Source organism: Heloderma suspectum, chromosome 5 (genome assembly GCF_057233095.1).
Source record: "Heloderma suspectum isolate Gila_16-S chromosome 5, 16-S_ref, whole genome shotgun sequence".
NCBI lineage: Eukaryota > Metazoa > Chordata > Lepidosauria > Squamata > Helodermatidae > Heloderma > Heloderma suspectum.
The window spans coordinates 126,198,954-126,212,644 of NC_139462.1; the positions used below are offsets into that span (position 1 = coordinate 126,198,954).

At 47.1% G+C, this 13,691-nt stretch overlaps 1 protein-coding gene across 3 annotated transcripts in view; it reads left to right on the top strand.

Annotated features, from left to right (window-relative positions):
- Positions 1–13,691, top strand: part of SCN4A (sodium voltage-gated channel alpha subunit 4) — a 151,378-nt gene that overhangs the window by 104,103 nt on the left and 33,584 nt on the right. For 2 of the 3 annotated variants that reach the window (XM_084860019.1, XM_084860020.1), the window contains exon 15: positions 7,804–8,280. In XM_084860019.1, the coding sequence (XP_084716145.1) occupies positions 7,804–8,280 (477 nt within the window). Of the gene's footprint in view, positions 1–7,803; positions 8,281–11,768; positions 11,781–13,691 lie in introns of all 3 variants that reach the window. The other variant, XM_084860021.1, reaches the window with a different exon arrangement.

Sequence of the window (13,691 nt, forward strand, 5' to 3'; positions counted from 1 at the left end):
AGAGCAAACAGAAGGGCCTTCTCTTCCCTTCAAGGCCTCTCATTCAATTCATTCTGTTCTCCTTTTTGTTTTTGGAGTGTGGGCCAGGAGCCTATATGAGCAGCCTGGCTGCAGGGTTTTAGCCCCAGAGCCCGCTTTCAATGCTGTACACCCACCCTCCTGTTCTTTAGGTGGTATATGCATACCAGCAGGCACATTCCACCCGAGACCTAAGGGGGGCAAGGCATGCCCATGTGGAACACACAGACACCTCTGGGCTCCTCCTCCCCCAAGGTGCCTGTCAGCAGAACTGTTGACAACCCTGCCAAAGGTCAGGCCAAGCTGTGCTGGGACAAGGAGAGGACCTCCTTCCCTAGCACAGCACAGCCTCCCTAATGCAGCCCGTTGACCTGATGAGCATGTTCCCTGTGTAACAGTAGAGTGCCGCTAAGCATGTGCAGAATGCCTCTCCAGCACCACTAAATAATCACAGTTCCACACAGCTGGGATTAGGAGAAGTGTTTCCAGGTCAGCAGGTGTGACTTCCAGCTTGTCTTCAGCCCTGCCCTGTCATGGTCCCCCATCCTTCCCAGCCCAAGCTCCTCTCACTTTTAGAATGTGGCGGTCTGGCCTTAATACCAGCTGTTGCCTGAGCTGGCCACACTTTTTCTATTCATGCCGCTTTCGGCATTTCTGTTGCAAGTTATTATGAGAAAAAGAGCTGAAGCCACTGCATGGAGGAAGTCACTGACTTCAGCCATATTTAGGGTTATGAGCGGCAGCCGCAGCTCTTGGCTGTAATTAGTGCTTAAGAGAAGTATCCGAGAGCATCAAGGAAACTGAAGGGGTTTATATAAAGGTCCTAGTTAAGTCATGCGGCATGAGCCATGTGCAAATAGCCATGACCTTGAATACCAGCAGAGTCTCTTCTCAAATGTGCTCCTGGCAAGGAAGAGGCACAAACACCAACAGCTGTGAGTGGGCAGGAGGCCCTCTTTTCACAGCAAACACATTCCACTTCCTTGCTGATGTTGCTGTGCGTGCCAGTGCTACCGGTGCCTATGATGAGAGGGATGTGGGAGCGACCAGGAAGGGCTTTTGTTTTGGACTGGACTGGGAGCCTGCTTTTGGCCTCCTCCAGCCTCCTAATAATTGCTTTCCTGGAGCAGATCAGCATCCTGTTTCCAAAAGCAGCCAGCAAGATGCCTCTAGGAAGGAAGCCATGAAGGCAATAGGCATCCCTGCTGTTTGCTGCCTCATAACTGGTATTGAGTGGAATGCTGCCTCTGAACATGGAGGTTCCACTTATATGTCATGGCTAATAGCAGCTGACTGACCATAAATTTGTCTAATCCCATCTTAAAGCCACCTAAGTCCATAGCCACCACCCCATTTTGTGGCAATAAATTCCGTAAGTTAATGGTGGCTTGTGTGATGAAGAAAGACTTTCTCTTGTCTGTTCTGTATCTACTGCCCATCAGTTTTCTTTGGTGACCCTGAGGCCTAGTGAGAGACGAAGAAATGTATCTCTTTCTGTTGTCTCTTTTTATCAGGCTGTCCCACCAATGCCCACTTCTTTGGTGTATGTGTATCTTGTATGTGTATCTTGTATGTGTATCAGGGCCAGACAAATTGCATCTTAGGGTACCAGAGGAATTTGCAGACGTAATCTCAGAGACTCCATGTATAATTTTTGAAAATTCTTAGAGAGTAGGTGAAGTGCCATGAAACTGGAGGTAGACACATTTTATTCCCATCTTCAAAAAGCAGGGATTGGTGGGAAAGGATTAGGGGTGTATGGATTCCATACCATCTGTTCCAGTGGGGAATCCATGGGGGGGGAGGCAATCCGTTCCCCCCCCCGGAATCCTCCACTCTGCAAGGATTTGGGGGGGGCCGCTTGGGGGCCACTTACCTTCCCTCCTGCCAGCCAGAGCCATTCACCTTCTCCCTGTCCCTGCCGATTGCCATGTCTTTTCTTAAAAAAAAAAAAGGATGTGCCCATAGACTTATACGCAAAATAGAGCCATGAATCTTGCGTCTAAGTCTATGTGGGGGGGGGTTAAAGAAAAGACATAGCGATCAGCAGGGGCAAGGAGGAGGCAAACGGCTCTGGCTGGCCAGAGGTGGAGGTAAGTGGTCCCAATCCGCTGCAGATTCCCGAGGCCAGATTCCAAAGAATCCAGCATCATTTGAGTGCGTGGCGGATTTCTCTGACAACCCTAGAAAGGATCCAGGCAATTACTGAGCGATCAGCTTGACGTCAATATCAGGAAAGGTTCTAGGACAGACCATTAAGCAACCAACCTGTGTAGGGATGTATGAAATTGGCCTTACCTGGCTCCGCCGGGTTCCTCTGGGGGGGGAGGCGCTCTGTCCCTCCCCCCAGAATCCTGGCCAGCCGGCTGTGCTCCTCAGGGATTCTGCAGAGCCGCCGGCCGACTCCGCCAGCAGCCGGACATCCGGCTGCTGGCTAGCAGGGACGCAAATGGCGGCAGCCGTAGCTGCCGCCGTTTGCGTCCTTGTAGTCAGCCGTGATAGGCTACGTAAATCTTTATGTAGCCTATCATGTCTGACTTAAAAAAAAAACAAAACGCGCGTACGCAAATGGCAGTGGCTACGGCCACCGCCATTTGCGTTCCTTATTTTGGCCCATCTTAGTCTACGTAAATATTTATGTAGACTAAGACGGCGAAAATAAGGGGAACGCAAATAGCACAGGGGACGCTATTTGCGTTCCCCTTATTTTCGCTGTCTTAGTCTACGTAAATATTTACATAGACTAAGACGGGCCAAAATAAAGAACGCAAATGGCGGCTGTGTATGCGCGTTTGTTTGGTTTTTTTAAGTCAGACGTGATAGGCTACGTAAAGATTTACGTAGCCTATCACGTTTTTTTTTTAACCTAGCCGTGATAGGCTACATAAATCTTTATGTAGCCTATCACGTCTTTATTTTTTTTTACACGGGAAATGGCGGCGGCGGCAGCCGGTCGGAAGACTGGCCGCCGCCTCCGAACCGCCGCCGGAGCCACCACCGGAGCCGCCGCCAACTGGAAGATCCGCCCCAGGTAAGTCTCATCCCGGGGGGATCCGCAGGGGGGGCGGGGGGGTGGCAGGCCGTTCCGCCACAGATTTCGGGGGGCCGAATGCGCTGGCATTCGGCCTCCCCGAGATCCGTGGTGGAATTCTCTGCCATCCCTAGATCTGTGAGTATTTAAGAAAAAAAATGTGATCACAAAGAGCTAGCATGGGTTTCTCAAGAATGTGCCAGACTACCTTATCTCCTTTTAGAGTTACTAGTCTTATGGATCAGGGGAATACTATAGATGTATTATATTTTGATTTCAGCAAGGCATTCAACAAGGTCCCTCATTATATTCTTGTTGACAAGCTGGTATAATGTGGGCTAGATGATGCTGCTGTTAGATGGATTTGTAGCTGGTTCATGGACCATGCCCAGAGAGTGCTCATCAATGGCTCCTCATCATCTGGAGGCAAGTGGGGTGCTATTCTGGGCCCAGTTTTGTTTAGCATCTTTATAAATGACTTGGATGAAGGAGCAGAGAGGATGCTCATCAGATTTGCAGATGAAACCAAACTGGGTTGGATACCTAATACCTTAGAAGACAGAAACAGGATTCAAGATTATATTGACAGGATGGAGAAGTGGGCCAAAACTACTAAAATGAATTTCAACAGGGATAAACATAAAGGTCTGCATTTAGGCAGGAAAAATAAGATGCACAAATATAAGATGGAAGACCCCTGGCTTGCTAGCAGGACTTTGAAAAGGATCTGGGGATTTTAGTAGACCACAAACTAAACATGAGTCAGCAATGCAAGGTAGCAGCTAAAACAGCTAATGCAATTCTAGCTGCGCCAACAGAAGCATAGTGTTCACATAGTGGGACGTAGTGGTACCACTCTATTCTGCCTTGGTAAAATACTACCTGGAGTACCATGTCCAACTCTGGGCAATGCAGTTTAAGAAGAATATCACCGAACTGGAACATATCCAGAGGAGGGCAACAAAGATGGTGAGGGGCCTTCCCATTTTTTATCTCTTCCCCACCACCAATAAAAAAAAAATAAAACCCTTTTCTCTTCTGTTAGGATTATACTTAGTCTCCCCCACACACACACATTCCTTTTCTTGTAGGTAGTTCAGTGTTTGCTTTTCTTTTGCTTGTGTGTGTGTGTGCGCGTGCGCATGCATGCTTGTGCTGTGTGGACAAGCAAACAGCGTGTGGCAAAGCAGTACACAGTCCACATTTCAAAAAACAGTGGGCAAAGCACTACACACACATCAAGAGCTATTATTATTATTATAGTGTTGCAGAACTCAGAGTCAGAGAGACCACGGAGTGAAGGAAAAAGAGTTTTTCTGTATTTAACGCGCGGGCTTTATGGCTGGAATCACTTCCAAAGAGCCAAAAGCCCCGATTTATATCAGCACATTGTTTTTATAGATATTGTGACACATAGGAAACGGCTCCTCCTCTCCCTCCCGTGTGGGGTTGCAGTCCTCAACATTTCTTCTCCTAGCACCATTGTTTATAATACAAGAAATGGGTTATAGGGTAGCCATGATAAGCAGAGAACAGCAGAGAACATGATATACATATCACTATGACATACATATCTTGCACTATGAGAGCAAGAGCTCAGCAAGAACATGAAGCACGAGACTGCATGAGGCTACTTAGTCTGACCCCCGATATGGCTACTACAATAGAGAGCTTCGGCTATTGGGCGGTATCAAAATGACATAAATAAATAAATATTTAAATAATATAATACTACAACATGTGACAAAGCAAGCCAGCCCAACATGAGGCATCTTTAGGGTGTTGTTGGCAGAGGTGGGCAAGGTGCTGCTGGGACTAGCAGCACTGGTAAGAAAGCTGGCTCCCCCCCAGTCCGGATAGTGCATCCTGGTGCAGAGTGTGGAGCAGCAGAGTGCAGAGGCAAGTCGCAGTGCCCGGAGGTCACTGTTTGAGGAAGCTGGTGCAGGCAGCAGCAGCAGCACTCTCGCCAAAGGAGCAGCATCTCCTTCTGTGGTGGAAGAGGGGAGCCCGCTGATGGATGTTACCTCAGAGGTGTCTGATGTCCTCAGTGTGGTGGAGGGTCAAGAGATCCTCCAGGGTGTGAGCGAGGACGAGCAGCAGGCAGAGGCTCCTGCACCTGGCCCCTCTTCCATTGTCCCCCCTGCTCATGTGGCGACCCCTGAGACTCAAGGCTAGCAGTCTGTGTCTCCACAGAAATGTCGGGGCAGCATTGTGTGGGACCACTTTGAGGATCCCAGCACTGCCGTCTGCCACCACTGCAAGGCGTCTCTGAGCAGGGGGAAAACAGCCAGGGCACTGCACCACCAGTAGTTCACTTAAGGAGGCAGCACCAATCTGACTTGCTTGGGGAAGAGGCCCCCGCATCCCAGCAGGCAGGCAGCAGGGGCAAGCAGAAGGCTGGTAGTGCCAGAATTCCTGCAAGCTCTCCGTCTCTCACCCCCAAAAGGCTTAGGCAGGCCACCATGGAGAAGATGGGGTGGGGGAAGTATGGGTCCACAAGGTGGAGGTTTCCAGGACCTGACCAGATCACCAACTGCATATGTAAAGATAATGATGGATAATGAAGTGCACGCCCAATTCTTTAGGTTTGCTTGCTTGTTTTTTTAATTTTTAAAATTAAAAACTGTCTGAAATTTGGCAGGGGTGGTGTGGCTATTTTTTTAATTAAGATATAAAATAAAATAAAAATTCATTTTGTGTGTGATTAAAAAAAAGCACATTAGCACAACAACTACTCCAGCTTGTTTCCCCAGCTAATGCATATTCCAAATTCAGCCAAAGAGAGCCTGAGGTCATCCACTATGAAGCTGAATGGGAAAGGGGAGAGGGGTATTGCACTTCAAAGAAACCTACAGCAGAGATTAAGGATAGTGACCTCCTTGTAATCACCACTTAAACACCTAACTTCTCTGATTATCGCTTTATGACCTTTGGTTTGAGTTTCTGAAAACAGCACTTTTTACCTGTTCCTACCACAAAAACTACTGGGCCAAACTGTCTGAAATTTGGCAGGTGGGATCCCCTCCATGGGGCTGAGAGGTCTCCAACTTTCATGCAGTTCTGTGGAAACTGTGACATGTTGTACCTCTTTGCTTTCAGAGTTTTTGTTGAAAAAATAAAAATTTAACTCCACCTACCACAATAATTAATGGGACAAACTGTATGAAATTTGGCTGGTGGAATCCCCTCCATGGGGGCTGACAGATCCCCAAATTTCATTTATTTATCTTGAAAACTGAAAAAGTTATGGCCGTTTCTATTTTCCAATGCAAATCAATGGGAAAATGTCATATCAAAATGATTTGGATATCTGAATCTCGCTTCGGATCCTAAGCAAAGTGGATGGGCTCCAAATCAGTCCGAAGTGAAGTGGGGCTGCTTTGGAAGGTCCAAACTGAAGAATTTATTTCATTTGAGATTATTTGGATGAGAACCTAAATGGCTGGCTTTGCCTCCTGTGAAATTTAAATAAATCCAAGGAATTATTTCTAAATTTACATATATATGAATATAAGTTAGCATATGCAGATTTTAAGCAGATTTGTGTCCTATGGGCCTGGGCCCTGAATCTTTTATGTGCCTAGTAACGTCCCTGTCAATTATCCCTAAACGTAATAAAATGTATTAATTTAGAGCCTGGGTTTTAACTGTATACTTGCAAACACCCAAGAATCATCCCCTTGCGTGTCAGATCACTTGTCCAGGCTACACGCTTCTACTAAAAGGAGGCAAATAATAAACAGGCTGAACTTGCCCAGCAGTGCCAGTGACTGGTAGTTGATCCCTCCCAAGAAAAAGATTCTAGGCTTCTCCTAGCTCCAAATCTGGGGCTGGATAGAGGGGTGATGGCAGTAAGTGGACAGCAGATGTGTGGCAGACTTGCCTGCTCGATAGGCTCTCTTACAGTAGCCACTGCCAACGCTTGCTCTGTTGCCAGGGTGTGAGTAGCAATGGCTGCTAGGAGCAAGAGCTACTGTGGGGGGGGGGGAGGGCAGATGAGCAAGTGGCTTCTGCTACTGCTAGGCACCACTGCCTTTGGCTCATTTGCCCAGGGTGGTGCACGAGGAAGTCAATGGTGGGCATGACTGGGCACCTGCCGAGGGCCCACACCCTAGCAGAGGCCCACTGACAGGAACCCCCTGGGCTTGCTCCTCCTCTTCATCATGACAGCCTGCTAGTTCCCTTGCCTCTCGCTCTGACCCAGGCAACAGTGGTGGTGAGAAGGGGGAGCAGGAGATGCCACAGCCTGCTTGCTCCCTGGCTCTCTGCCTGCCAAGCAAGCAGGTGCTAGCAGAGCTGAGAAAGAGGAGGAGGAGCAAGAGCAGCTGGTGACGATGGTGGTGAGAAGGCGGGCTCACTGGGAGGGGGTGGGCATCGAGGGTGGCTTGCCCAAGGACCCTCAAAAACCTGGAGCCAGCACTGCAGTTCGTGGAGCAGCCGCTGATCACGTACTTGCCTTCCTCCGCTCAGCAGTGGCACTGGCTGCTGCTGCCACCAGCCACCGCTGCAAGCAAGTGGTAAGACGGTATAGAGCAGCAACCCCCACTGCTCACTCGCCCCCTGTCTTGGTGGCAGCTTCTGTCCATTGCCACCTGTTCGTTTAAATTATTCCTACAAACTGGATGGCACTTTCATTGGTGGCTTCTCTGTATGGGCTGGTAGTCCCAAGACCTTAGGGGCAGGGAGTTCCCATTTCAGAGCTGCTGAAAGCATCCTGCTGAACTTTGCGGTGGTATTTGCTTTTGTCTCCTCAGGTCCTCAACCTGTTCTTAGCTTTGCTGCTAAGCTCCTTCAGCGCTGATAGCCTGGCAGCCTCTGATGATGATGGTGAGATGAACAATTTGCAGATTGCAATTGGCAGAATCACCCGGGGGACTGACTTTGTAAAGAAGCATGTCCTCCTGCTACTTCACAGGGAATGGAAGGAGAAGACAGAGCTACCTTCTGAGGAGCAGGAGGACAGCAAGAAGGAGAACTTTGTCCTCAACCATGTGGACGCGAGTCAGGACTTCAAATCAGAATACCTGGATGGGATAGCTAAAAAAGAGGGCCAGGACTTCAAGCCAGAATACATGGATAAGATAGCCAAAAAAGAGTCTCTCACTGATGAACTGAATCAAATGAACTTCATTAACAATCCTAACCTGACCATACATGTCCCAATAGCCTCTGAGGAGTCTGACCTTTATGATGAAACTGACACAGGTGAAGAGACTGCTGAAGACACCAAGGTGAGTCTCAGATCTCAAAGGCAACAGGTGTGGAGCTGGAACTGGCCTGTTTCAGGGTGTTCTCTGTGTTCCTGGGAATGTGGTTCTTGGAAACATGTTCAAGATTCTTGGATGAGAAACTTGGTGGAGAAGCTTCTCCATCATTGCCAGTCGTCCCTTGTCATGACCATGTTCAAGTGATGCACCGTGGCTCATTGTGGGTTATTTCATGCATAACTGTAAAACAGATCATGGGTTATGCGAGGGTTGTTTTAACCCTCGCATAACCCATTCTTGCTGGGTTCGCACAACATGACAGCCTCCAAGCAGGGATTGCATATTCAAAATGGCGGCCGCACACACCCTGCACACACCACAGCCTCACTGTGGGTTAAATAACCCATGGTGGGCTGTCATGTTGTGTGAACAGCCCCAGAGTATGTTGAAGCGGATTCTGGGATGCACTCTTGGGAGCTCACTCATTCACATGGGGCTTGAAAGGCCTACTGCCCAATGAAAGGTATGTATCCTAAACTGTATCCCAGAATCCTTTCCACATTTTTCAGTGTTCAGTGGCAGAAGAGAACAATGTTCCTGGGCAGATAAATCACTATGGAAAATGTTTCCTAAGTTCAGAATGTTTGACAACTACTGTTCTATTCTGTCAGTTGTTTTACTTATTGTAGCCCATCTAGATATTTGTATGCAGCCCCTTTTATCCTACAGTGTCGATGCCTGCCTCCTGTTTGTTTGTTTATTTGTTACATATACATTTGTTACATTTATTTGTAACACCTTTCTCTAAAAAATGCCCAAAGTGACTAATCACAATAAAATCCAAAATAAAAAAATAATCCACAAACAAGTAATACCACAATAAAATCGGATAAGAGCAGCCAGTTAAAATGGCAGCCAGTTAAAAACATAATGAAATTAGAAATACAGATGGAGGGAACAATCCTATGGCCCCTAGACAGCGTCTGGGGGGCCACAGGGTATTTTGGATATCCCACCAATACCTGCTTCTTGTCCCCTCCCCCGCCCCCTCACAGCCAGCACAGGGAGAACCCCATGGGCTTCTTTTCCGAGGTTGCAAAAGCGACCTCGGAAAGGAGGTAAAGGGGGCGTTTCTGTGGGTAGGGAGGGGAGAGGACTGGAGAGGCTAGCTTACAAAGCACCCCCTGGCCTCCCCAGCCTCCTTTCCTCCCCCTCTGCAGCGTCCTAGCTAGGCGGGCGAAAAAGCCCATCTAGCAAAATGCAGAGCGGAAGGAGTGCAGAGGTGAAGATCACTTCCGCTGCTTCTCCTGCTCTGCATTGGATGCCCGTCAGCTTCTGAGTTTGGAGGCTTACAAGCATCAGGATAGGATTGTGCCCTAAACCACAGAGCATCAGCGCGAAATAAAACAGGTCAGCGCAGTAGGCCAAATGCCGTTTTAAATAAAAAGGGGTTTACCTGTTGGTGGAAGATCAGCAATGAAGAGGCAGCATTCTGAACCAGCTGAGCTGAAGTTTCCAAACAGTCTTCAGGGTAGTCCCATGTAAAGTATGTTGTGGTAATCCAAACAGGCCTAGGAGAGAATCCAGGAGTACCTGCAAACGCAAAGGTATGCCAATTGGTGTGAATCATAGCATCAGTGTGCAGGAGGCAATAAAAGCTAAATTGGCCAGACAAAGCTTCTTTCATTTGCAGGGGAGGTCATTCTGAAAACAAAAGGTGTTCCCAAGCTTCAAAGGAAACAGCTGGCAAGTATAAGGGTACCATTCAGGTTGTAATCATATGTACACTTCCTTGAGAGTAAGTCCACCACTTCACTCCCTGCCCCCCAACCCACTTGGGCTGCTCTGTAAATTATTAACTATCTGATTTGATTCAGGATAACAATTATTTTTAATAAATGTAATATATACATAATTTGGGAGATGGTGTAGAAATTATTCAAAAGTGTGAAATCCAGCTGTGAGTTTGCTATTTTGGAGACTTACCTTGGAGTAAGACCCAATGAACTCAATGGGACTTAGGGCCAATCTACATGGGGCATTTACTCCAGTCCTACTGTGCCCCCCAAATGATTATGGCAGATGACACACACCCCTCTCTGTTGCAAGCATGTTTTTTTGTACCATAAAAATCGCATTATTGTGAACTCATTTTGTGGCAGATTGTCCCATTGCAGTGGTTTTAGTGTGGTTTGGGAGTCTGTGTGCCCTGAGCTGCCTTCAGTATGGGCTGGGGGAGACCAGCACTGATTGGCGGAAGGAGGAGTGGCATCATGAAAGGGTTGGCACGAGGAGAGGATTGCCCCAAACGTGTCTACATGGAAGTAACTCATTCCCTGCAATGCTCTTTACCAAGCGTGAGCGGAGGGGTTGTGAGAATCTCTTTGCCTACTCCTTTTCAATGTCCAGACCAGCGAATATACGTATAAGTGACATGAGTTTAAAAGGTGTTTGCATCCAAAGGAGCCCTCTTCTTGCTGAGAAAGGGTGGGCAGAAGGGAAGGTGATAACATGGGCATTTCTTGTTGTTCAGTCATTAAGTCGTGTCTGACTCTTGGTGACCCCATGGACCATAGCACGCCAGGCCTTCCTGTCCCCCACTCTCTCCTGGTGGTTGCTCAAGTTCATATGCATTGCATTGGTGATGCTATCTAGCCATCCCATCCTCTGCTGTCCCTTTCTCCTTTTGCCTTCAATCTTTCCCAGCATCAGGGTCTTTTCCAGTGACTTTTCTCTTTGCATTAGGTGGCCAAAATAATATTTGAGCTTCAGCTCCATTATCTGTCCTTCCAATGAGCACTCAGGGTTGATTTCCTTTAGGATTGACTGGTTTGACTTCCTTGCAGTCCAGGGGACTTGTAAGAGTCTTCTCCAGCACCACAGTTCGAAAGCATCAATTCTTCGGCCTCAGCCTTCCCTATAGTCCAGCTCTCACAGCCACACGTTACTAGTGGGAAAACCATAGCTTTGATTATATGAACCTTTGTCGGCAAGGTGATGTCTCTGCTTCTTACTATGCTGTCTAGGTTTGCCATAGCTTTCCTCCCAAGGAGCAAGCGTCTTTTAATTTCATGGCTACAGTCACCGTCTGCGGTGATCTTGGAGCCCAAGAAAATAAAATCTGTCACTGCTTCCATTTCTTCCCCTTCTATATGCCAGGAAGTGATGGGGCCAGATGCCATGATCTTAGTTTTTTTAATGTTGAGTTTCAAACCAGCTTTTGCACTCTCCACTTTCACCCTCAACAAGAAGCTCTTCAGATCCTCTTCGCTTTCTGCCATTAGGGTGGTATCGTCTGCATATCTGAGGTTGTTGATTATTCTCCCAGCAATCTTAATTCCAACCTGTGATTCATCCAGCCCAGCGTTTCTCATGATGTACTCTGCATACAAGTTAAATAAGCAGGGTGACCATATACAGCCTTGTCGTACTCCTTTCCCAATTTTGAACCAATTGGTTGTTCCATGTCCGGTTTTTACTGTTGCTTCTTGACCCTCGTACAGGTTTCTCAGGAGACGGGTAAGGTGGTGTGGTAGTCCCATCTCTTTCAGAATTTGCCACAGTTTGTTGTGATCCACACAATCAAAGGCTTTAGCGTAGTCAATGAAGCAGAAATAGACGTCTTTCTGAAATTCTCTTGCTTTCTCCATGATCCAGACAATGTTGGTGATTTGATCTCTAGCTCCTCTGCCTCTTCGAAACCCAGCTTGTACTTCTGGTAATTCTCGGTTCACATACTGCTGAAGCCTAGCTTGTAGGATTTTGAGGATAACCTTGCTGGCATGTGAAATCAGCACAATTGTACGGTCGTTTGAACTGGAAAAGACCCTGATGCTGGGAAAGATTGAAGGCAAAAGGAGAAGGGGACGGCAGAGGATGAGATGGCTAGATAGCATCACCGATGCAATGAATATGAACTTGAGCACACTCCAGGAAAGAGTCGAGAACAGGAAGGCCTGGCGTGCTATGGTCCATGGGGTCACGAAGAGTCAGACACAACTTAACGACTGAACAGTAACAACACTGAACGCTCTTTGGCATTGCCCTTCTTTGGAATTGGAATGTTAACTGACCTTTTCCAGTCTTGTGGCCACTGTTGAGTGTTCCAAATTTGTTGGCATATTGAGTGCAGCACTTTAACAGCATCATCTTTTAGGATTTTAAATAGCTCAGCTGGAATACTGTCATCTCCACTAGCTTTGTTGTTAGTAATGCTTCCTAAGGCCCACTTGACTTCACTCTCTAGGATGTCCAGCTCAAGTTCAGTGACCACACTATCATGGCTATCAGGGACATTAAGATTTTTCCTGTATAGTTTTTCTGTGTATTCTTTCCACCTCTTCTTAATCTCATCTGCTTCTGTTAGGTCCCTGCCTTCTTTGTCCTTTATCATGCCTGTCTTTGCACAAAACGTTCCCTTGAGATCTCCGATTTTCTGGAAAAGATCTCTAGTCTTTCCCATTCTATTGTTTTCTTCGATTTCTTTGCATTGTTCATTTAAGAAGACCTTCTTGACTCTCCTTGCTATTATCTGGAACTCTGCATTCAGTTGGATATATCCTCCCCTTTCTCCCTTGCTTTTTGCTTCCCTTCTTTCCTCGGCTACTTATAGAGCCTCATCAGACAGCCACTTTGCTTTCTTGCATTTCTTTTTCTTTGGGATGGATTTCGTTGCTCCCTCCTGAACAGTGTTACCGACCTCCATCCATAGTTCCTCAGGCACTCTGTCTATCAGGTCTAATCCCTGAAATCTATTCCTCACCTCCACTGTATATTCATAAGGGATATGATTTAGGCCATACCTGAATGGTTTAGTGGTTTTCCCTACGTTCTTCAATGTAAGCTGAAATTTTGCAAGAAGAAGCTCATGATCTGAGCCACAGTCAGCTCCAGGTCTTGTTTCTACTGACTGTATAGAGCTTCTCCATCTTTGGCTGCAAAGGACATAATCAATCTGATTTCGATATTGACCATCTGGTGATGTCCATGTGTAGAGTCGCCTCTTGTGCTGTTGGAAAAGAGTGTTTGCTATGATCAGCGTGTTCTCTTGGCAAAACTCTATTAGCCTTTGTCCTGCTTCATTTGTACACCAAGGCCATGCTTGCCTGTTATCCCGGTGATTTCTTGACTTCCTACTTTAGCATTCCAATCCCCTATGATGAAGAGGACATCTTTTTTTGGTGTTAGTTCTAGAAGGTGTTGTAGGACTTCATAGAACCGATCAACCTCAGCTTCTTCGGCATCAGTGGTTGGGGCGTAGACTTGAATTACTGTGATGTTGAATGGTTTGCCTTGGATTCGTACTGAAATCATTCTATCGTTTTTAAGATTGTACCCCAGTACTGCTTTTCCCACCCTTTTGTTGACTATGAGTGCTACTCCATTTCTTCTAAGGGATTCTTGCCCACAGTAGTAGATACGATGGTCACCTGAAT